The sequence below is a fragment of the Serinus canaria genome, chromosome 1A, assembly GCF_022539315.1.
Source record: "Serinus canaria isolate serCan28SL12 chromosome 1A, serCan2020, whole genome shotgun sequence".
In the NCBI taxonomy this organism is placed as follows: domain Eukaryota; kingdom Metazoa; phylum Chordata; class Aves; order Passeriformes; family Fringillidae; genus Serinus; species Serinus canaria.
The window spans coordinates 37,181,991-37,208,441 of record NC_066314.1 but is presented as its reverse complement, the minus strand read 5'-3'; the positions used below and the strand labels follow the sequence as shown (position 1 = coordinate 37,208,441).

At 38.3% G+C, this 26,451-nt stretch overlaps 1 protein-coding gene across 6 annotated transcripts in view; it reads right to left on the bottom strand.

The window, feature by feature from the left end:
• NAV3 (neuron navigator 3) overlaps positions 1–26,451 on the bottom strand; it is a 512,047-nt gene that overhangs the window by 163,524 nt on the left and 322,072 nt on the right. For all 6 annotated transcript variants that reach the window (XM_050987333.1, XM_050987322.1, XM_030237841.2 and 3 more), the window contains 2 exons: positions 18,689–18,806; positions 17,910–17,962 (listed from right to left, as the gene is read on the bottom strand). In XM_050987333.1, coding sequence (XP_050843290.1) covers positions 17,910–17,962; positions 18,689–18,806 — 171 coding nt within the window. The remainder of the gene's footprint in view (positions 1–17,909; positions 17,963–18,688; positions 18,807–26,451) is intronic.

Below are 26,451 nucleotides of genomic sequence, written 5' to 3'. Positions count from 1 at the left end.
CTAAATATTTACAATTCACGTTGCATAAGATTATTAACTTTAAATGAATGTAAAAGCAGGTACTATTGTCTGATTTTAACAGCAATCATTCATGTAAGGAGATGCACGAGCTTTTGAGATCTGGTTGCTTACTCAGAAGGTGAAATGCCAGTAAACTGATCTCAGTTGCAGGCTCTAGAAAGATCAGAGGTTCAGGAAAGCAACCAAGATATCTTCATAAGTAAATAACATCATTTTATATGTACACGTTGGAGCTGGTAAGAGAACTAAACTTTCCATATAGATTTAGCCATACAGAATGCTCTGGAAGACACTAAAAAGTATTTCAAGGTGGAAATGGCCGAAACTCTGATTTTCCTATGTCTAAGAGCAGTAAGAGAATTGGTCATGTACACTCTCACTAATACATGGTTAATCCTCATACACACACTACCTAAACAGAGTATTCTTTGGCCAAATGTATAAACTTTCACAACCTGCTATGCCCATAGGTGCTCTCAGAGATTTAAAAGGACAAGTTTATTTCACTTTCTGTTCTTAAATGACTCATCCACTGCACACATTGTGACCTGTTGACAACTCACTCGTTGCGTGGGAAACACCCAGATTTTCGGTTTGCTTTGTAATTTTGTTCCTTATGGGTTTTCTTCCCAGCCAGTTTCACTAGTTTGTATTTATGTCTGCCAGTCTTTAAAACGAATAGCTAAAAAGTTACCACAGAGAAATACAAAATGAAAAATGTTGGCTGTTCTATAGTGCCGTGGTTTTAACCTCAGTTTTATCATTCAGATTATTTATCAAACCAGGCTTGACAAACCAGGCTTCATAAACTAGGCCAGAGCACATTTAACCTTTTTTCAATATGTACAAATGGACATATGTCAAATACTTCCTTCACCAAAAAATAAACAAACAAGTCAAGAACTTGCTCCATTTCTGTCATAACAGAATACGTTGCTCACTAATCATGAGCATGCTTGCTTTGTACATATCTGTATGCACTATGATTTTTTAAGACTGAGAAATACACTTTTGACAGCTGACTTACTTTGAAGAGGAGTAACTCTGGTCTGGATGGTCTGGGTGGTCACAAGCACCATCCAGATAAATATTGGTGTACAAAAATGGATTACCCAGTCCAATGTCCTTATCCACCTGCCTATCCATTCTTCAAAGGCTGCACATTCAACACTGTTTGGGAGTCAAGGTGATTCCTAAATGATTGCTTAAACAATATCCAGTAGTGAGATTTCCCTGTGTTTCACTGTAAGACAGATGTTAGCACATCTGAAATTCTGTTCATCTCTTTTGAAAAATGTGTAACTGGTAAACTAATTAAAATATAAAAAGACCATAATGTCTTCATATTTGTATATGTCCTGTGGGATAAAATGTATCTAATCCATAAAAATTATGCAATTATGATTTATTTGTTATAACACATGGTAAGATTTATTCCAATTATTTGTAAAAGTACCAATCAATAACCTTAATCATTATAAGAAACCCCTTCTATGCCACGCACTCCCCTCCATTTGACACTGTTGATTTACCTGCTGTCTTTGAAAAGCTATCAAGAAATTTTACATGCAAAACTGTAGTGCCATTTTCACTACACTGCAATGTTGCATGTTATCCCCAATAGCTGATTCATAGGTGTTCTAAAAGGGAGGATCCTTCTTTAAACTTAAGAGTAGGGTTTCTACTCTTTCTATGTGAAGTAGACTCATATGAGCTCATTTTGCAAGTATTATAATTGAACTATCACAAGCAAGCTGATTATTTTTATATATATATATATATATATATATATATATAGTGCAGTTTAAACTAGTTTAAACACAAGTGACAGAAAGAGTTCTTCTTTCTAGTGTCTTCCATATTCACAGTTGTATGTCCTTATTAACACATAAATGTGTTCATACTAAATTAATTACAGATTTTTAATTTTAAGCAAGACTGTTTAAAACTTGTTTATTTCCACCAAAATTCCTTGTGAAGAAAGTGTACAAAGTATTACTATGTAATAATTTTCTTTTTTTACTAATAATACATAATAAGGACACTTTGAAGAGCAGAGAATACACACAAATTCTCCCAAATCTGAAAGTAAATGCAATGGGAAGAAATGTGGCCCAGAGTAACGCAAAACTTATAATGACTCTTCTGAGGAAGCTCTTTAGCTTTAAATTTGCAGTTTCTATGGAAGATGCTTGTGTGGCAGGCTGCATGTTACACAGTTCCCTTGGCCACAGACTGCTGAGACTGAGTGAAATTTGCCATAAATTCTCAGTTTCCCTCGCAGAAATGGGGAAATTTGAAGAAAGAGAAAACTGGGAGATAAACAAGCTCTCAAAAATGATTTTATTTATTTTTTGGTAATTTGTTTCCTATAAGCTCCTACCGTGGCAGCTGACTGGAATCCCCTCTTGTGACTACACTGGAAGGTAATGTCAAGTTTCCCTGGGTGGTGTAAATTAGAAAACCCACCCAGACAAAACAGGTGTTAACAGTCCTCTGGGAGATGCTTCGTGCATTCTGCCGACTTGCTGTTGCACGTGGCCTAGAATAAGGCACATTCCATATTTCTGTCAAAATCATGACACATTTTAGGGGGCTAAGCAGAATACACTGACATGCAGACACTTTCAGCTTAACTCTTTTGTAGCAAATTCCTCATTATTTGCAATAGAATAATTTAAGGAGCACTTAATAAAAATATCTATCAGTGAACCATGCAGCTTCATTCCAGAACACTGTTCCAAACTAAGCATTGACTTTGCAAGAAGAGACCATACATGCAAATTAAAAACTGATTTACTGGAGGCATCTGGGGAGAATTTTACCTTAGAGAATAATAACTACTGGTATGTAGAAGGCCTCCCAGGCAAAAATTTTTAGGAAATGATACTGGCATTATTTAATTATTAGGTTTTTTTTTAAGGAAAAAATGACAATCTTATTTAAAACTGAAATAGCTTCCACTTCCTTTTCCAACAGATATTAAGAAACAAGCACATCAGATTCTTCCAACATGCAGTCCAAACATGAAATATGATCAGTAAAATCAGAAATGTGAAAACAAATTAACTTCTCAAGTACTTGGAGAATTCAACAGACATATGTACTGACCTGCTGATAAAAGAATGTATGAGGTCACTACTGAGGTCAAAGCATAAGCTGGGGTGTGTATTGTTTTTAAGAAAGTGGTACAGTGGGAATTGGATCCCTTCTGGCATAAATTACTGTCAGCCCTGTCAGGAACACCAAAGCAATAATAAGTGCTGCAAATTTTTCACCTAGCTCCTCACTTGGTGCTTGGAAATCTTCAAGTGAATGTGAAATAATTTCTGTAATGGCAAATACAGAATACAGTCTGTTTGTTTCTGTCTGTACACATCAGCAAGTTAATGAATAATTTACTCTAAATTAAAAACTACCCTAATCATAATTTTTAGATGGCCAAACAGATCATTATAAACATCTGCCTATGATTTTCATTTAACACAAAAAAAGCTCTATCCACAAACACCAAAATGAGAATGGTGTGATAATGGTGTGACCTTTCTTTCTGTTTCTTGGCTTGTGTGCATTTACTCTCCCCATTTTTATATAGCAATCTCTGCAGCAGACATTGTAAAGCACAAAATACAGCAATGGTAATTTCTGAAATGCTTTTGTGCTACCGTAATAGAAATTGTCAGAAGAAAGTCTTGGATTTTTGATTGGAATATAGTGTTGGGTTTGAACTCAGAAAACCATGGATGTGTTTCAATACATTGCACAAATTTCTTAGAAAGCTTATGGCTGCACAGCAGAATGGATCAAAAGAAAAGACAGGGCAAAATTCTTTTCCAGTGTCGGCAAATAACTTGCTACATCAAGACTCATCTCTGTAGGCCTAAGGCCACCCCACCATGAAAGAGCCTTACACATGCACTAAGAACACAAAATTGAAGATAAATACTACCCTGGGAAGATCTTTTTTTAAGGCAACGATAAAAAGAACTGTGTGTTTAAACACCGTGTTTCTTAAAGCAATGCTCTACTCTAGTGAGCCTTTTTTCTTTTTTTTTTTTTTTTTAAACTATGCAACACTTCTGAGTCAGCAAGGTACCAGTCTATAAATATTTATGGAACTTGACAACTTCTGAAAACTGGAGTGCAGTGTGAAAAAGCACGTTTCTTTAAAACAGAGGAGCTTCTCTCCATTAGGTCAAAAGAGAGTCTACAACAGACTCTTCATTTATTAGATTTAATTAAACCTTTGAAAGAATTCCAGTTCTCTCCTGCTACACTACTTAATGCATAGCAACTTCATTCAGCTCATTCAAAAAAGCAGCTTTTAGAAATGAGGGCAGTACAAGCAGTGACGGGATTAATCTTTTAAAAAATAAGTAAACAAGTAAACTACGAGGCATTTCGCTTCATCTCTTGAACTTTGCCACTGGAATCCATCCAGATGCACTGCGTGCTTTCTGAACCCTCCCTCTTGACTGCACCAGAAGTTATAATGCTACAGCTTGTGCAGGAGAGACACTGACAGTTTGCTCCTATCCATCTGGCCTTTTGATTTTATAAACATTCTAGGGATTTTTTTAAATTAGATATATTTTTCATGCTAGCCTGGGAATAGTTATGGAATTTATAGAACATACAATGTTTGTAGAATATTGAGCTCATCAAATGAAAAGGAGTAAAAAATACTTGTTGCTAGCACTCTCTAAAAGCACAGTCTAGAGTTTTCTGTAGGACTAAGGTTAGGTTATGTGGCTGGTCCTCTGGCTGGAAATTAAATTCCTTGGGAAAATATGCATTAGAGAACATAAGTTACTAGTTTTCCTCTATGTTTAGTTTTCATATTACGTACTCAAATTGATCTAAGCCCTAGAGAAAAAAGACAAGAAAACCTGATGGTGAATTGACATCACAGGTTATTAAAACCATTCAGGTTAAACCATTCAGGTCTTTAAAACCCACAGGGATAATACAAGAGGCTCACATTCAGGCTTTCACTTTTGCTAGCGTACCTGAGCATTGCATTTCAAACTCTGTTTGGCATACATGGGAATTTGAGGCAATGGTGTATATGCTTTCATGCCATGCTTCTAAACAGCTTTCCTGCTTGCTTATCTCTGCCCTTTTCTCATTTGGTAAGAACTCAACTATGGTAAGAATTTTCCACATTTTCACAAGATCTTGGGTCTAGATTATTGGTCAATAAAATCACCTGGAACCAGAGAAGGCAGTAGGATATCTGCTTGTAAGCTCAACAGGGTCAGATTTTTTTTTCTTGACTTCTCAGCAAATGCTATAAGAGAAATATCAGAAGTGCTCAAGCCTATAAAATGAAGCCTTAACAAGCACTTAGGGCTTGTTGTAACATCACTTACAATTGTAGCCAATGAAGTGTAAAGTGTAGGAGGAAACAATTTTTTAAATAGTCATCCAAGTGTTTTAAAGTTCCAAAATACTGCCAGTATTACTTGAAAAAAAAAAAAGCATTTTAGAGGGGCTTTAGAGGGGGCACATATCTTCAAATACATTAATTCATACGATGCAACAATCTAAATCTTTCAAAACTGTTTATGCCAAGAAATCTAAATAGAAGCTTTATATACACAAGAACTGTGAAAACAGCCTTGCACATGTGTTTACCCTGGAGTGTTACTGCTGATCTGCCCATGAACGAAGTAAGAGCTCTTAACAAAAGAAAAACAACAAATACCTAATTTAAAGTTGTTATTGGGAGGAATTACTGAGAAAATCTGTGTGACAGGCCAAACAGCTCACAGGGCTGGGATGCTGGTTAGTTAGTTCTGTGTACAAATAGAATACAGAAGACTATAACTATCTAACTCCATGAACTACTATTTATCAAAAAACAAATTAACATGAACTATTACATGCAAATAGGTCTCAGTTCTTAAGTATGGAAACCAAGGGACAAAGAAATTTCTTGTGGTGCTTTTTTGCCCTAGAGGAAAAAGCCATTTGTACAGTCCCATTGTAATTCCAAAGAATCACTGAAGAATCAAGAGGTATGAATAATTCAAACAACCTTCTAATTAGCTGCCAATACAAGCCTAAACAAAATATAATCTAATTGTTGTAGAATTAAAGACTGCCAAAAGCTACAAGGTTAAATACAAATATATTTCACTTTCAGGAAGACTTTCAGATTCATCTTTCAGATCTTTGGGGGTTTGGTGTTGGTCCAGAATGCCACCTGAAAGAGTTGCTTGGAACTGCATAGGTAAACAAGTGCTTTAAGTTGACATAAACAATCAAAAAGGCAAAAAATACTTCTGAGCAGTTTGTGAGAGTGACTATAACCTTGTCCCAAAAAAAAAAAAAAAAATCTTGGACAGACACTGAAAATGAACCCTACCCAGACTAATACATATCCAGACACTGGGCCAACTTAAAATAAGTTCAATTCTAAATAAGTATACCCCTGATTTATGTCATGTGGTCATCTGTTGATCATATGGTCAGCAGACTCCTCAGACTAGGAGTGTTTTAAATAATTCCTGCACATCAGATACTGCCAAAGAGACTACTATATTTATACTTTTACTATTTATTTCTGCTGAAACAAAAATGGTTGTACTGTATTCTAACTATTTATGTATTAAATTTCAGGTTGTGGTGGATTTAAACAGACAAGTTACATTAAAATAAAATAAGGAGATTGTCTTAATATTTTATTCACTTGATCAAATGCCTTTACATGAAAAGGGATTAGTTAATGCTGTTGAAATAAGCAGTCTATGTGATAACTTGCTTGTTCTACAGTTAATTTAAGCCAATTTACCCATCTGTACCTTAACAGCATTGGCTATAATAGGATCACCAGCTGTAATAAAGTCTATATTTTGAGTTAACATCAGTATTTAAGTTCAGTTCAAAGTTTGTCTAAATTTTTACTAATTCTGAATTTCAGGTGCCTCATGCTATGTGGTGCCACTTCAGAGTGGTCAGACCCATGGGCTCTTGACAGCAGGAGAAGGCTGCCAGAGCAGTTATTTCAATGAGTGAAAAATCCATGACTACTTTTCATCTGGTCCCATGGCTGCGGACATGATTGTGGAGGACATGAGACATTTTCTGACAAATACAGCATGTTTCATTTTGACATTTCACAGAAAATACGGTGGTTACAACAGTAGTGGATAAATATATACTGAAAGAGCAGGCAAGGAAGCACATTCTGACTCCCTAACATTGTACCTTTAGATATTGGGGTAAGAGGAGGAGAATGAAGGAAAAAATTCCAGGATCAGTTGTTCTTTTTAAGTCACCCTCACATTGTCATTCTCAGGGAGGGAATATTGACCTGCTGGACCACTGCTGCCTGCTGGTCACATGTGCCAGCAGTAGCACTTTGGGGAGAGGCTGTAAGTGGAAGGGATTTGCAGCAGGGTTCAAAGAAGAGTTTGTTCCTGGAATAAAATTAAGGGCAAAGAAAAGCACAAGGTTAGGAGGGTTAGTGTGCATAAAGGTCAAGGAACTCCAAAATTGTGAGTATGTAAAAGACACTGTAAAATCAAGCAGATTTGGCATTTTTTCCATGAAAGCAGCTCACACTAAGCTGCAGCAGATCCAGGCAGCTTCTGTTCCGGCAAAGATCAAGGGCAGAGTGAGAAAATACATCTGGACAGATCACAGTAGTTTTAATAGGCACCTACTTTCATTCCTTCTCTTCCTTTTCTAACACTGTAAATTGTATTACTTTCTGCAAGTAATGTGATACTGCCAAAAACCAAACTTTTTGAGGTAACAAATTTTGATATTTTACTTTCTAACAGGAGAGCAGGGAAAGGATGTCAAGACTTTCTAATGTATGTCATAAGGGTAAGACAGGATAAGTTTTGTTGCCACATTAGTCTGTAATTAACAACGAGGTTGCTAGGGCATTCTGTGTCACTTTATTAGCCTCATGTCTTGCAGCCTCTTTGCTGTAAGACCAAAGTTTTAAATAGCAGGTATGCAGAGTGGCTAAAAGATGACTGAGTGACCAGCACTGTCACCTAGGCATAATAAACCACACAATACCTCCAAGAGCTTGATCGTTTGTTGGACAGCATTTATTTTAATTTTAAACATACATAAGTGGTTAAAATTACAAGAAGGGTGTCTTCTTTCTTCCCTTCTGCAGCTAAACTCACAATACAAACCCTGATCCACCCTAACATTGCTAATTCCTTTAATTACAATGGAAGCCACAACTTGCTGCTTTCTGGCACCCTCTGCTGCTTTACACATTACACCACAGTCAGCATTTTATGGACAGTTGCACAATTCCTGTGTCTCCATTAAAACATCTTCCCAATAGTTGCATTTCCCAGCCCAACCAAGTAAAAGCTGACGATGCTCCTACTTGGTATGTGCCCTCATTTATTGTTTGCAGACATTAATGCTTAATTCTCAAAAATCTGTCCAGTAGTTCTTTTCTAAACCTAATCTGGACTCAACCTAAGGAACAGAGATATTAGTTCTGGCCAATCTGTAGAAGAGTGGCCATCTCATGATTCCACAGATATCCAGATAATGCAGAAATTCCAAGAACTTAAAAGCTCCCACAAACTTTAATTCACAAACGAGAGGTAGGGGGGCTTAAATACCTTTGAAAGTGAATAAAATCATTGAAAGTTCAATCAGAACTGCACAAGCTACTTTACAGAGATGCATGGCCATGTGTGTGAGCCACACACTAAAACACAGAGTTTCTCAAGAGACTGCATCTTACTGAAGCTTCAGAATTCTCCACTGTCAGGAGAGGCAGTGGCAGATTATTTTAGGAAGAAGGATGAATGAAAGGCCTGGGTACTTCACCTCAATGTTAAGAAATGTTCTTTTGTGAAAAGCCTACCTCTCTGTGGAAAATCAAAGCTCCACAGATATAGAACAATAACCTTCTCTAAATAACATACAGCACTCAAAATGACAAAAGTCTAAGCAGAAGTGGGGGTGGTTGGAAAATATTTAAATAGAAGTCCTCAACTATAACTATAAGAGAACTGGCATTTTGCCACTGTTCCAAAATAATCAGACATTTGAAAAAATCTAGGAAGCTGACAAAATCTCAACATTACCAGAAAGCCTTGTTTGGTTGTACTGTAAAATAAAACCACTTCAGATACATTGTTTATTTTCTTGTTCAGCTTAAATATGCATTTTTGGTGTTCAGCTAAATATCACGCACTTTCTTGTCTATTTTTAAATCCAGTAAACATTCTAGACATTCCTGGTATTTATAACATACTCTCCCTATAGAAGATGATAAAAATATAACCACCATGAAGCAGACATATTTACTGTAAATTGCTACTGCTATCTGGGAAAAATCTGTTAATGTCTTATAACCACAGGTGCTTTCTAAAATGGATGTCATAGTCAATTTGTGTGTATGTATTTAACTGCATGTTTATGTTTAGACTTTTCAGAATATTGCTATTAATGGAGGTTTCAAGGCCATTTATTCCTTACCTCTTTGTCTAAGCACATGCATTACTAACATATATTTGTTCTATTCCAAAACTCCAGGGAATGTTCATATGATATTTTTGAGGGGGAAAAAAAAACAAAAAAAAAACCCACACACATAAAAAAAACCCAACTAAAAATTGAAGAGCATGGAAAGCTAATTACAGATGGGTGAAATGGAGACACTGTATACTGAATCTCTTCAAATGATAAATACTTCAAAGTGTACATCACTCATTAGTTTTCCAACATACTGCAACATTTAATCTCTGTATGTCCTCCCAATACAGTTTCAGCCAAGTTTCTGATTGAATTTCATTCCTGACAAACAAAGCTGAGGAATGGTGAGAAGAGATAGATGGGTGAGATGGTCGTATCTCAGGGGCTCAAGTGGCACATTCCAGACTGAGATTGAGGAGAGGTGGGTTTCAAGGAACTGCAGGGGGGAGAGGGAAGAGAAGGCAGTGTTTGAGGGAAAACAGGTGACTTTAAGGAACAAAAGGATCTTTTAGTGTTTCTGTAGTCTTGGTCTACAGAAGCAAAGTGTGCAAAACCCCTAATTCCAGTCCTAACCAAGCAAACTCAACTATAACCTAATGACTCAGTAGATTTCCTGGAGACTGTATAAGTATTCATCACAATATATGTTCTTTTCATTACATGATTATTTCATTAACATCTAGATGAGTTATTCTCTTATGATTCCACCCAGTAAAAACACAAGGGATTTGTAAGAATAAGCAAAAAGGCTAATAACAGTGCACGATTTATCCTTCATGAATAATGGACTTCTAACCTAGTGAAATAACACTCAGGATGTGTTCCTGCAGCATTTTCTTTTATGGCTTCAGACAGTCAAATGTGAGTGACTCAGGGGAATGTGAATCTCAGTGCCTGATAACTGAGCAACTCTGAGCTATTCTGTGAAGAGGGATTGTTATAAATCTTGTGGTCCTTCTAATGTTCTCAAATGTAATGTTCTAAATGTAAAGAGAACTGCTTGTTTCAGGGTAAAATAAAGAGGTCTCACAAGAGGTCAAATTAGAATCAAACCATATCCAAAAAAGAGATTATTTTGTTGCCTTTTCCTCCCCTGCCTTTCTAAGACAGTAACATTCTTTAGGCAAGATGAATGAAGGGTTCCATTCTTTATTCTCTGCAAGTCTCACATTTCCAGCAGCTCTTCCATCCTTTCCTCAGCTTCCTTGTTCTCTCAGAGTAAAAATATGTTTGGTCTACCACAAAAAGGTATCTGTTACTCTGTCTGTCCAGCTGTCATCCCATCTATATTTTCTCTTAAATTTCTTCAGTTCCTGGAAATTTTAGGGTTTGTTTACAAAAGCACTTGGAATTCCTCCTCTTTCAGATCTATGCTGAACCAGTTTGCCTCTCATCTTACTCAAACTGGCTGTGTTAATAACATTAATTATCTCTTATCAACAAAACTTGAAACAAGAATTCAAACATCTGCATCCTTGAGATTCAACCAGCATTAACACCTTTAACCATGCCCTTAGAGAAATTCTCTTTCCTTTTTTTAATCTCTCCATTCATGTAGTCACAATTATTCCCAAAATGTATTCTTATATAAACCCTCATTATTCCCTTTATCTTTTTTCTTTTGAGGTTACATATATCTCTAGTCTTGATACACTCATTTTCATTTTTACTCTAGCCATTATGTCAAGTTAATTTCAACTGCAAACAAAAAAATAAATTTCAAGGTCTACACCAATGAAGATTAGTAAAGAAATTACTTCCCATAACTATCCTTCAGTTTGCATTATCTATTTGCATATTTTCACTGTACTTGTACCATGTACATGCATTGCTTTTTTTGCCAGGGAATTTTTAAATTTCTCTGGCATAGAGGATTACATAAAAAAGACATGAGCCCCCTGCAAGGAATACACAAGTTTATAAGATGGCTTTGTTGATGTCTAAAACAAAGAAGGAAACTCCAATACTGAAGTTCAGCTTCTAAAATTTTGTCCTGCACTCATCATTCATGATTCAAGAGTTTGGAATATGGGAGACCAGTGATAGCTGGCTTCAGCATTCACTGAACACCAAACAAGTTACAAATGCTCTGAAGCCATCTTGTGCATTACACACTGAACAGTGGATTGCAAGTGTCTGGATGTGTCAAACATCTGTTTGAGGGAAAGTCTTCCCTCAAACAGCTGAGGACAATCACTGGGGAAGGATGTGGGAATGGGATTAATTCCTAAAAAGAAGCTCACACCCTGAACCTACCCAGGAAATGAGAGGACTTGTCTAAGAAAGGACCTTCAGAAGGCTAGTTAGGACATGCTCCTGGCTGTGACAGTATTGGGCCCTTGGGTTCTGGGAATCCCAGAAAGGTTAAAAGTTTAATGTAAATCACCTACCTAGTGAAGAAACTCACAAAGCACAGCTAGTTAAGCAAAAATATATACTTGAAAATGGGAAATCTGAATATGAATCAGGTTGAGGAGTGTCATTTCCCTCACAGAAAAACATCTGCTCATATCCTTTCATAATGGAGCTATATCAGCCTTGTCTGCTCTTCCACACAGAGCTGCCAGTGTTGCAAGACAGGAGAGAACAGATTGTGAAAAGAAGTGTTTGTCACCACTGCGGCTCTAATGTGTATTTAACCCATAAAACAGCTGCCCCCATAAAATTTTTATTGCATGAGACTTAATTCTGCCAAACCACAAGAGCTGAATTCAGAAACATGTAATTAACAGGTAAGTAAATCCTTGTGAGGCAGGACACCAAAGAACACACAAGATGTGTACTACCATGACCTAATTTTCCCAGGGAATGGGGATCATAATGCTTCTGCCACCAATTAAAAAGTCCAAGGAAGTAATGCAATTAATGGGAGCTTGCTAACTTTTGGGGACAGGCTCATCTACACTGAGGGCAAAATGTCCTCATGTCATTCCCAGCTGGACAACAATCTGGCTTGAGGCTGCACAAAAGTATAGTCAACATGGTCTGAATTTAAAAAAAAGGGGGTCATACAGATGTCAAAAGGAGTCCTATAGGTGAAACTGCAGGAAGAAACTGGCCCACATGTTCAAGGAGCTGGGGTTAGTTTTCAAAACTCAGATTGAATTCCCAGCTTCCCAAGGGACCATATTTCTTCACTCAGCCAAATTTCTTTGTATATTTCAATCTGTTGCGTGGAAGGCTCACCTGAAGCTGCTCCAAAGCACAGAAAGTATATCTTGAATCCATACAGCCAATCTCACTAACAACTGCCCTAGCAAAGCCAGGAAATTCTTATGCAGTTCAAAACTGTGCGGGCAGGAAGAGCTCACATGTGGGCCCACTTGACAGTGAGCATAGGGATGACATTTTCAGGCTTCCTGTTCCTCAAAGAGCTACACACAACCATAGCACACACATTTTCACATGGAATTCATGAACCTTAGTAGAACCCTCTTTAGTAGAAACCAATTCTTTATACACAATTATCCTGTTTTCCATGAACAATTTTTAGACACAGGATCATGCTGATGTTCCCATCCCTGGATACTGACATTGCTGGACATGGACGGGTGCTACCTCACAGTGCTGCCCAGCACATCCGTGCCAGAGGAAGCCTGAAGGACACATGGCACATACCCATTTATCCTGTTCACAGCCTGATTCCTTGTAAAGAAGAGATCTGCATGAACCCCATCCTCTTGCAACCTTGTCCTCCTTCAGAGGACAACCCAAGCCTATCAGCAGAGATGGAGCCACCATGGGCTTCTGCGGGACTACAGGAGCACTACAGAGCACATCTAGCACAATAAATTACAAAGCAATGTCTACCAGCATACACACAGCATTCTGTGTCTGTCTTTAGGCTTCACACACTTTAACTTTCTCTGTCACAGAAAAAGCTCCCTGGCTAAGCAGAGACTGATTCACCCACTCTTGTTACCTTCCTCTTGTTAACGTACACAACTTTTCTTCATTCTCATAAAATAAAGCAATATTTTTGGCATTACATTTTAATATTATTAACCTCTTATTAATGAAATCAAGAACTATGTTGCAGAAATTATCTTATTAGTTCTAAACATAGTCACACTAATTCCCACCTATATCAGATATGCTGCTGGTCACCCAAAATTGGTGCTAGCTCTGATAACTAAAGCTTTTTACTGAAGATTCTTATCAATGTGGTACTGTTCTATGGCTCCAACACCTTTTCTCTGCTCCTTGATTTCCAGGATGAACATGACCTCTATTTTTAGTGAACTCAACTTTCTCTGTGGGACTGCAGCACATCTATATTCTAAATCATAAAATTATCTTTGATGCATACCTCTGGTTGTATAAACTGGTAGAAAAGTGTGCCAAAGATCAGGCTGACAAAATAAAAAACAGTCTTCATGAAGTGCATACAAAAACACTAGGAAAGTCTTTAGTAAGAAAGGTCTCTCCAGCACTATCTAACTATGAGAAAGCCCCTGATACCAACAAAAATTAAGGATGCTTTTGTACCTAGATGGGTATTGGCAGAGATATTTCTTGTGGAAAGTAGCAGCAGCTAATCCTCAAAAACACCTATTAAGGCAACATTGATCTCTGAAGGGAAAATTAACTTGAAGTGCAATAAACTAAAAATTTTTGTTAACTTTGAATTTATTTTACAATTTATGCTGTAAACTATGTGAGGAAAGAACAGAAACATGAGTTTTTTAAAAGACACTAGGGACAAAACTGAAAATCTCACCATTAAAGGATTTTCAGTTCATTCAGATTTATTGTATGTTTGATGTGATGTGTTAAAAGCTGAAACACTGGAGATTTTCCATTATATATATCATTTGTTCAGGAGGAAAATAAACCCAAACCTGAAAGCTTTCTCTCTGAACAATTAGATAAAAGCTTTATAATGTATTTTCTACTCAGAAGGCTATCTAATTTTCTCTAATGATGGGGAAACTTAAAACAGAAATTAAAGAAACAAATGGGTTATAAAGAAGCAGAAAGGAATTATCTTTAGATTTTATCAAAAAGTAAACCCTTGAAATCCTGTTAAATTTCATAGCATCTTTTTAAAATAAAGATGATATGAAATATCCTTAATTGACAAACTTATGGAATAATTCATACAAGGAAAAGATAAAAATTCATGTGGCATTATTTTCCATTGAAGGGATTCAAAGAGATGATAGAAAAATAGAAGTTCTGTATTGCTCTTATGGAAGCATGTCAGTAAGGAAAAAATAGGCAAGACCCTACATGACACTCTGGACAGACATATGCTGTAATACACAGAGCTTTAAAGCCTCATTATAGTTATGAAAACAATGCATAAGAAATGCTAAAATCTTTTCTCCACAGTAGACTGACCCAGCAAACAAGCAAACCTCCCCAATTTTCTTACTAACTTGATTTATTTAAAGCTTCTGAGATTTGAATATGAAGTAGTTTATCCCCCAGTACATCTCAGATACTCAGGTTCTGTGTGCAACATCAAATGGGTGAAGATAATGAATTCTGGTAAAGCTAACTATGCAGAAGCTGTGTGCTGCTGGGCTTCACTGGTTTTTAGTTGTTATGAACTTGGACCTATGGAGTCAATTTAATTTGTCTGTAAGTATTTATACATCAATGCCAAAATGAGCATAGTGCACAAGACATTGCAATAAAACTAACTAAAGAAAAACTAAGCATTTTATATGCATTTAAAATATGTTTACAATTTAAATTCAGTAACAGCTGAATTGAGATGCCTCAATTGAAAGATTATGCCATTGGCATCATTCACTTGAAAGATGATGCCATTGGCAAGAGGACAATCAAATGATGAGTGGAACAGACTTTGGGAATATTGGTAGTGATTAATTATGAGGTGGTATCAATATCATCCACAGAGAGTATCAAGAATTTCCAACAGCAGAAAATCCATGTCAGTGCTCCCTAGCTTTTTTAAAGCTAATAATAAAATATCTTAGACCTCCTGAAAATGCGTATCAAAGGCCTCCTGGAAAGGGTATAAAATGGCAGATGAATAGGGAAACATTTCCCTTTAATTGCAAGTTATGAGAGCAAGGATTATGAAAACATATGTTCAAGAAGAGGGTAGTGGGATTCTTGAGATTTATTAACTAGAAAGTTTTTAATTAAAGCAGTGAATGAAGGCTAACAAATGTTATTGGAGTATTTGACTGTTGCTGGTTTGATGGCTGATGTTCTAGCATGTACTGACAGGACATATTGCTAGATACTGGTGCATGACAAACATACATCATGTAAACTAGTTTTGACCCCTGTTGTATTTTTTTCTCCCCTGCATATCACAAACACCTCAAGAGTCCACTGCTATAAGGAGAAGAGAAATGCCTTACAATTCACTGAGCAGGGTAGCAAAATTGAGCACTGCTGAGGAAAATTACCTGAAAATATGGTAAAATTGTGCCTTTGGCTAGGTTAAACCAGTGCAGAGCCCAAAGGCTACAAATGGAGAAGAGGCTCAAAACCTGGGCTCTCTGAGAGAAAAACTGACAAGTTTAAATGATTTTAACTTCAGTACATTTTAAATTTCCTAACTCAGTTAAGAAATCAGCAGTATAGAACTGGAATGTGAAAAGTCAGGAGAATAATCTGATCAGTCTATAGAGGTAAAACAACTCAGTAAAGAGATCCGTCAAAGGACAGATAAATAAATACATTGCAATGAAGTTAAAGTGGCTAAATGTGACACTTTAGTCACTGTGCAAACACTGAAGCATGGCTATGCACAGCAGCTTTGAAAGCACCTGGTTTGACACCCAGAGCACCTGGGACATGTTCTTTGGCCTGGCTGAGCTGTGGCATGGGCTTATGGGAGGAGAAAGACGGACACAAGGAGAGCCACACGTACCACTGCAGCATGGGCATGCACTGACCACGTTTCCTCCACAGCTGCATGGAACTAGAGATGAAATCAAGAATCCCTTTTCCACATAAAAATGCAACAGGGAACATACACCAAGGTTGTTCTGGAGATGCAAACATTGCTAGAGTAGATAGTTCTCTCTGCAGCTCATCTCTCTGTCATGGAAAGGAAGCTCGATAGACAACAGAGTGGTGGGTCCCTAAGCAGCCCTAGATGGCCACTAACCATTTACATAACCTTGGAAAATGACACCCTTTCCCTGTGCTTTTGTGCCTCCTTGTTTGTCTTGCCTGCCTGGAATGGCAAGTTTTAACATGATTGAAGTAGAGAGTGATTATCTCTTGATCGGTGTGTGTAATATTAGAGTTCCACGCTGGAGTTCCCAAAGTTCTCAGCCAGGGCCACTAGGTGCTGCTGTAATATGAGTAATTAAAATAACAACTATTATTAGGAAAATTGTGTGTATTCTTTCTATGGACTGTTTCAAATAGCCTGAAAGTCAGAGAAAAAACTTATTCTAAACCTGCACATTTTTTGAACAATAAGAAGCAAAAGACCCCGTTATTCACGACACTAGTACTCAAAAATTTTCCCCTTCCCTTTTGACACTTTGCAGAAAAAAGCTGCAAACACCTTCCACCTTTAAAAATGCACTGAGAAAATGCACTTTTCTGTTTCATTTCCATTTTTAAACCCAGTTTCAGCAGTTTACTATTATGCAAGTTCAACCAAATCACTATACACCAAAATCCTTGCCAGCTACACAATTACGCACCTTATTTATATCTTATTTGAATGTGAACAGAAAGGCAAAGATCTCAGCATGGGAGAACATGACTTGGATTGCAAACGATTCAATAAATGCATGGTGATTTTACTAAGGCTCAGATTTTGTGTCTCTCACTTTCACAGTATTCTAAGGAGGTTCCTTCTTATTAAATGTAGCTGACTAGCCATAAACACAGTAAAATATTAATAGGACTCCATATGAATCACAGTCACTAAATGCTTCTTGTCTGAGTGTATTAAAAAGTCCTTAGACAGCTGCCAGCTATAGCTCAGAGAGCTATATGACTAAAGTGCTATTTCTGAAAGCCTTGGAGTCAGTTCACCAAACTGGACTTCACAGTGGACAATTCAAAAGGCTATTTATATTTTAAAAATAATTTGGCAAGTGTTGTTTTTCAAACCAGTTTTCCAGACAGAAAGACTCCACTTAATAATTTACTCTTGGATTCACTGTCCTTAGAATGAAGCTAAATGAAATTATTTGGATCCACAGAAGAACAGGTCTGATAAGGCAATTCTGGATTAATTAGAAGTGATGAAGTTTTGCTGACAGGTTATCTCAAGATCCAAAGTTAGCAGAGAAACAAAATTAAAAGCATTAGGCATGTGTGGAAAATAGGTATCAGGAACCTGTATGAGAATTAGGACTTTATGGTAAAAATGGAACAGAATATTATTATTTTATATAAATCCTTAATAAAAAGCATTTTAGGAAGGTGGAGTGGTGCCAACACAAACTAAAAATATATTTTATTCTTACCATTTGAGACTGGCTCCGTGGACAGCCATTGATATCTTCAACCTTTTCATTTGCTAAACAAAAACAGTGAGGGGAAAAGCAAAAGTAAACAATGAGATAAAAGTTTCCTTTCCAACCCCTGGTAAAAAAAAAAAAAAAAAAAAAAAAAAAAGAGAGAATAAAACTCAAACCCAAAAACCTAAAAATCAACACAGGAAAAACCCCTGAAGAAAAGCAGAAAAGGCACAGCAATAAAATGCAGAGGGTTTTGTTGACAGAGAGCTCTTTTCTAAGTAAAGCTCAGTCGTACAGTAACAACACTCTTGTTAGCAGCAGTTGCTTCCATATGCCAAATCATGCAAAGGGGGAAGTGCGAAGGAGGTCGCTGCTAATTCTTCAGCCCCTGCAAAATAACTGCTGACATGAAATCTTCCACAATTGTCTTTGCAGGGTCAGGATACAGTTTCAAGGCATCCCAGAAAGTATGAGCCACTCCAGCTAACAAAATGCACACATGGGAGACATATGGTTTAATGGAGCATTCATTTCTGACAATTCAAAGTGTGTAAGATACAGTTCTGGCCATTTAAAGTATGGTTAAACAGACACTTCCAAACATGCTCACATAAACATATTTTTTAATTAAGACAAGGATGAACCACACAAATATCAGAGACATATGGACCCAGTCAAATTGTATTATTCAGGGTCCATCTTATTGTTAAATACATTCAACTTGAATTATATATTCCCCCACGCAAGGAGTCAGCTCACAGTGCTTCCCTCAGCCCTGGTCTTACCGATGATCTGGATGATTTCTGCTAGCAGAACTCCATCTGCAATGTCCTGTTGCAAATCCTTGATCAACCGCTTGTGGCCAGATTTTGCTAGGTAGTGGTTAGCCCAGTCTGTGTAAATCTGCAGAGCAGAGAGGGAGGGCAAGGGGAAGAGAGGAAAAAAGACAATAAAAAGTCTTAAAACAAATGTTGGCTTACATAGCAGAACTATTCTGGAACACATTCCCATTTAAGAAGTCAGCACTAAGGGAAACAATTTTAATGTGTTTTTTGACTTTTTTTTCTCCCTAACGGTCATGCCCCTCCCCCTGCCATTCTCTGATTTATTTTAGCTTCAAATGATTCAGGCTGTTTCAAGAGGGTTCAAACTTGCTGTGACCAAGCAAAATTCCCCTTATGACTGTAAAGGAAACTCCTGTCGTAAATCAATCACATCTACCAAAACTCCACCTCCCACCACATTTCTACCTCCACACATGCCCTGCCAACAGCATTCATACTTTGGGGCTGCCTAAGAGAAAGTGATAGAAGAGACATGTGCCTGTGTTTGAGTAAGGATTAATTGGGTTGTCACTGGTGTTTCTGCACCTGGTGACGCTTCTGTAACACTTTATGCAGCAATCACTGTGTCCCACTGCCCAGGGACAGGTCATTTACCCCTTGCCTACAGTGCAAAGCGCTCCAATGTGCCCAGAGGAGACTGAGAGCACCAGATGCACAGTAGTTGTGTCACTGGCATTAGAGCACATGTATTCTGGAGATATGCTGTGCCCTTTCTTTGCCTAAAGAGGAGGGAGGAACAGTGAGACTGAGCAGCACCAAATACATAGCAACTGGCAGCACAAAAATGGCAGTTGTAAACAAAAGGTTGAAAAGGACCAGCTGAATTACATCCCGCAAAATAAGGGAGGAGAGGGGCATGAAGAGAGAGGTTGGAGGCGTTTCACTAGGTGTGTATGCACACAGAGCATTTGGTAGCACCTACAGCACACACACAAGCAGAGCCAGGCTTATTTAGGGTGGGATAAGTGGGACACCTTCCCCTCTGCACTGAAGGAGGAGTCACCCCAAGAGCATCTCACACCTTACTGGGGTGTCCCAGCATAGAGAAGGAGCTTATAGAAGTGGAGGTTGGCAGGGGGTGTCACACAACAGGAGGGTATCTGTGGCCTTTGGCAGCCAGCCCTGGCTCCCTTTTGCAGGGTGTCTGTGACCTCTTTCCTCATTCCAGAAAAGAGGACTTGTACAAAACCTCCCAAGCCTCCCACTGCTGTGGGATGATAACATTAAGAGAAAGCACATATGTATGATAGCACCACCATGTGAGTAAATGTAATAACCAAGAGCCTTCCTCTGCAGAGAATATTGTTTGAAAATGTTGAAACTGCACCTTTTTCATAAAAAAAAAAAACCCAAAACCATAAGCTTACTTTATAAACATCCTTTTATTTAACCTCACAGGCCCTTGGGAGAGGAAGGGGTCAGAATCCCATTTTGTGAAGAGAAAAACAGAGGCCAAAGCCATTAACAACTTGCTTATTTCATCAAGGAAATCTGTGGGAGAGCCAGGGTGGGAAAACAGATGCAATTCCCAGTCCAGAGCCTAACTCAGAGAACAATTATCTGCTTTCCACCCCACAAAAATATCACCACTTAGTCCATGCTCACCTGCTAAGGACTTGTTTGCTACCTGAGCACAGAGCCACAGATTTTCTCCCTCATTATTAAAAGAGAGAATAATAGAACGTGTTTGGTCTACGCTATTTCTTCCCAAATTCTTGCAGGAGGATCACCAGCTGATTTTTCATAGATTTCTTGACAGCTTTAGAACTTCAAATAACTCCACAGAATTAAACTGTAGAAGTGCATTCAGCTCTCTGAAAGTCAAAGGATGCTGCTGCTGAATGGGACCCTGAATCTCCCTGCTGCACCCAGGAGTCCACTTGAATCTCCTCTGCTTTCACTGACTGAAATCAGTGTTTTGACTGATTGATATTCTTTTTTTTTTCTGTTACAGCCGAGTAACATAAAAGACTCCATTAATTTATTTGGTTTTTAAAGCAAAATGTAGCTAAGAAAGTGCTTCTTCAGCCATATAATCATATGGAGTCCCCATAAATATTGTATGAACACATATTTAAAATAATATGAAACCATGATGATAAAAGACACATACCACACCCATAGCATCATATATTCCCTACTACTAGTATTTCAACTTCAGTCATACTTTTTAAGTAGTGTTTCAAAAATACTCTCTATTAATATAAGCAGAACTATTTTCTGTATTCCAATGAAACTGATCCACTGGAACATACAAAATTTAATACCACTAGTATTATTATAGGTTAGTTTTATATTACAAATAAAAATACCAGGCATTTCCTTTTTCATTTGTCACACCCTCACAGAATTGGGTGTATCAGTCCTAATTCTGACTACAATTTGAACTATTCTCCCTCTCAGCAGACAAGGAAATTTCAACATAGCAGCTGCTTTGCAAGTGTCTAGTATTCAAAGAATGGACTTCACTGATCCATCCACCCCTTCATAATTTTCTTTTTTCATTAATTTAAAAGTGATAAGCATAAAGAATGCAAACAGCATTTTGTAAGAAAGGCTGATTATCCACATCACACCAAAATTTTTCTGATGGTCAGCATTTAATAGTCATGCAATGGTACAAAAACAGTACTGGGAGGAGCCTGTGTTCAAAGAGAAGATTTTTCACTTCAGATGTATTACAAAAAAATCAAGAAGGCAGAGATTTATTGGTGGAGACAATATAGCAAACCAACACCCAATTGGCAGTGGAATGTCATACTTTATTTCCTCTCTTTCCACTTGCTTCTGTTTCCAACCCCTTCCCCCTAGGATGCCTTTCTCATTCATGTCATTCTTCTGGGACCCAGTCGGTCAGGAGTCTTGTAAAAAAATGAAAAGCATGAAGAGAGACACATGAAATTCTAAGAATGCACACATGCCACTATAATCTTTTTACACTAAATTCTCTCATGTAAAAGTAATGAGAAATACTCTCCCCTTCACAGTTTTCAAGTATCAATGCACCTCATAAGTTTTATCTTTAAATCCTTGGGAAAATATAAAGCTCCGGTGTGCTTCATCATTCACAACACTCAGTAATCACGGGAGAAAACTCAGAACAGATCAAAAATCAGTAACTTCATGCAAGTCTCCTTTTCATGAGTGCTTCCCTTCCACTGGGTGCAGAGCAGCTCTGAGGAGTAGCTGTGCATGCTCTCCCTCTTCTCAGAGCTAGCGATAGGCCACCACATCTTGCACTAATTCGGCAGCAATGCTTCCCCAAATCCTCTTATCTTAGAGTGTTCTGTAACGAGGCTGTTTCAGAGAGAAGCACAGACATGAGTGTGAGCTGTTGCAACACTTCCTCCGCTCTCCACTGCTCCAGTAACCCCGAGCCACAGCCACGCACCGCGCCGGGCTGCGGACTGACTCAATTCCTGCCCGCCGCCCCTCGGGCACGGCCGACCGGGACAGCTCACTCCAGCACAGCCGGCAGCGCAGGGCACAGCCGCTGTCACCTGTGACAGCTGGGAGCATAGGGGACAGCCACTGTTACCTGTGACAGCTGGGAGCACAGGGGACAGACGCTGTTACCTGTGACAGCTGGGAGCGCAGGGGACAGACACTGTTACCTGTGACAGCTGGCAGTGCAGGGGACAGCCCCTGTCACCTGTGACAGCTGGCAGCACAGGGGACAGCCACTGTAACCTGTGACAGCTGGCAGCATAGGGGACAGCCACTGTAACCTGTGACAGCTGGGAGCATAGGGGACAGCCACTGTTACCTGTGACAGCTGGGAGCATAGGGGACAGACACTGTTACCTGTGACAGCTGGCAGCATAGGGGACAGCCGCTGTTACCTGTGACAGCCGGCAGCACAGGGGACAGACACTGTCACCTGTGACACCCGGCAGTGCAGGGGACAGACACTGTCACCTGTGACAGCTGGCAGCACAAGGGACAGCCCCTGTTACCGGTGACAGCCGCTGTCTGCCGTGCGCAGCGCCGCTCTCAGGAGCGCGCTAACGGAGCAGATCTGACCCTCCTGTGTTTGTGTGGTCCCAGCCCCATGCCAGAGCCTGGTGATTTAAGTGCTCACAGCACAAACGGGATTCAGCAGGGCAGCCCGAGCCCTGGCACAGGCTGCTCATGCTAATGACGGTTTCCCCTAGCATTCCTCAGCTGCTTGTCATGCTCCCCTTCAACAGAGTAGAGGAAATAAACCCTGATACCCAAATATAGTTATGAACTTCACCTCGATACTTCACATGTAGCTACAAGGAGCACAGTAGAGCTGCTTGGCAGGATCTGTAATGAAGCAGAACACTTTGTAGCATGGTAGCTTAATGAAGTGAGAAAGGGAGAGGATCTCACAGGTTACTGCCTTTTTAGAAAATGTTTAATCAGGAACCATGTAATGTACATCAGGCAGTGATATAAAGCATCCTCTTTAATACAGAAACATTACCGCCCACCATCGAGGCCAAGTGGGAAATGTCAGATGGGTTTCAAAAGTGCAGTCAGCCTAATGCAATAATAATGCATGACACTTCATCAGTGTCTCTCACTAGACCAGCTCAGCATGCTTTCCAGGCATAAATGAGATCACTCCTTCTATTTATTATTTCTGTAGATATGAGGAAACTGAGGCATAGGGTTCTGCTTTTTGATGTAGCTCACTCAAGGGCAAGCAGCTGGGACTATATTTCATATATTCTGAGTGGAAAATAACTTCTTTTGTGAGCTATTTTATCAGGTACTTTTATATAGTATATAAAGGTACTTTTATATAGCATATTACAAGAATTTGGATCCTTCCTGAATTTCTGTTTGTTTTTTTGTTTGCTACAGAATGTCGACTCTCAGCTCTTGAAATCATCCCCTGTTGCTGTTGAGAAGATGGCTTTCCACATACCTCTGTCCCTCCCTTATGTACCAGAGCTGCAGCTCAGGGAGAACAGCACTTGCTGCCAACTGAGGTACAATAAGACCTTGACAGACCATGCCATTTAGGAGCAGAGGTTAATTTTCAAAAATATTTAAATATTCTTCCACTAAATGAAAAAGATATGTGGAATGAACAGACAGAATCCAGCTTTTATCACTTGTCCTTTAAAATATTCTGCAAAGACAAACAAAGACAATTGTATCCCCATTCATTTGCATGGCAGACTTGAAATGTTGTCCTCCAATGCTCACTATCATAAGCACCTTTGGGGCTGGGGAGGCTTTCTAACAACTCCACTTCCCAAAAGGAATCTGTAGGCAAGAGCAAGCTTCTCACACATTTTTCTTAAGTGTTTATTTTGTAGCAAATAATACTTAGACAAATGAAAGGAAAATTTATCTTAAAAAAAAAAAAAAAAAAAAAGCTGCTAGCAATGTACCTGGGTTGCAATATTCCACAGCAATGCACAATGCTACTTCTCAGCAGAGCAGAGAGAGACTGTCCCTTATTCTATGTTTGGATTATAACAGCACATTTCATAATTATTTTTCTTTATGAAAAATAGAGTAAAGGAAAATGAAACTATTAAATAGCCCCAAGACTAGAATATTAACAGTCAGCCAAAATGGAAATATGGCACTGTTAACTTTATAAAAGGGTTATGTGACTTCTAGTGTAATGTTTTCACTCTACTTAAAATGTTTCCATTGGAAACAACTGATAGTTGATAACACTTAGAACTTTTCACCCATGGACACTTTTTCAAATTGCCTTTGAAAAAGATGAGATTGATGAGTTGTTTCTGTTGTTGCCCAGTATGTTACAAAATGAGCTGTAAATGCTGTATATCTATTTCCTGGGAGGTTGTCCAGTGTGTGGCCTAGCCTGGATGCTGAACACCCAGCAGAGCCTGAGTAACAGTCCCAGAGTCCCTGTGAAGAGGATTTGCCAGAGGAGAGGGCACGACCACAACTTTATTTCGACTTAGCTGTTCTTGGCTAATAAATTGTGGGTAGCAAAGCATGTGTTAGAGTGCCCCTGAAGCAGTTTGTATTTATAAAGAGAAGCTGGGCAACACATTGATTACTGTTAGATTAGGGTGAGGAAATCAGATTACAAAGAGATGCCTTTCTCCTTCCCACTGCCTATACATTAAGGAAATCTCAACTGGAAGGCAGGATCTGACCTTTTAAATATTTTCTTGTTGAAGGATATGCCTCTGGGATGCAGAAGAATAATTTATTAGTTTCAGTCCTCCACTTAGCAAGTAAAAAGCCTAACTTTGAAAACAATAGTTCACATTTAGACTGCCATAAGAGACAGATCAACCATTTGATTTATGTCTTGATTTAATTGGCTATAGAAAATACTCTGCAATTCATTTGCTATGAAGTAAATCTAGGGTCTGGGGGTGGCACATTTTGTAACATTAAGCAAATTACATGAGAAAGAAAAATATTTACACAATTAAAAATATATAGCCAGAAAATGAAATTTAAATGACTTAATTTATAGGCAAGATGGAAACCAATGCACTTTATTTAACAAAATGAAATGAGTATTAAATGACATTCCACCAACCCTGTTTCTGAATCCCACTGAGCAAATGAGAACAATTATGAGTTAAGGAATAGAAACCACTTAGAGGGATACATGCCAATTAACCAAAATGTCAGAATCCCTGTAGTACAATTCTATTTTGTAAATAGCAGCGTGTATCCATCAACACTACTCAGAGGTTTACAGATAAAAACACAATTAAACAAAACTCCACTAATCCCAGCTAAGAAAATTGGTAGAAACAATACTTTTGAACAATCACTGGCAAGCTTTAGATGACTTACCCAACTTTAAGGGGGCTGTTTTATATTTCCAAGTTCCACTTGCAGTTTGTGATCGAGTGACTGAAGTAACATTAGTACTGGCTTACTGTGCTCCCTTTCTACTCATTTCTTCCCAAACTCCAACTCAGAATTTATTTAACACATATGTTTTAGACCAATACTCACCAATGGCACATGAGCAATACTTTTGATGTTTCTGTGCCAGATGGAAGGTAACAGTATAAGGTTCTTTGAATGTGTATCTGTGTGTGTATGTATAAGGTTTACTGAGTAATTTGTATATTGGCCCAGATAAAAATCCAACACTTTATAGAATAAATTCACTTGTTCATACTTTGAAAAGAATCCTACTGATTTGCTTTACAGTTTAATCATCTTGTTTTATTTACTGGCTTCACTCTTGTGCAATAGCAATAAAATGCCACTGGAAGGAGCCAGATCTTCATCCTGAAGCTGCAGGGAGCCTGGACAGACAGCTGCTTCTCTACAGGCTTGTGTTGTGGGGAAGTGGTGCTTGCCAAGGGAGCAACAGCACCACAGTTACTAACACTGGCCTAGAGCTTCCTGAATTATCAGGAGACAATATTAAGTGCGACCCACACAAAGCAATCCTCCAAAGCAGTCGACCTTGAGACTTTTATATTTGTTCATACAACTTTGGAACTATTTCTTAGATATAGATATGGATATATACATATATCTATATATCTATATCTAGATACATATATATATATATATATATATATAATTTAAAATTCATTTCAGCATGCATGTAGTGAAGGTAAAATAAAATACTAGGCATAATATTCAATGCAGCTTTAACATAAAACATTGATTTAAACTAATGTAGTGGGATAATTTTATTACAGTGAGAAAGACCAGGATTACCCAGTGAGCATGAGTTACACCTAAAGACACTGCTAATAAGG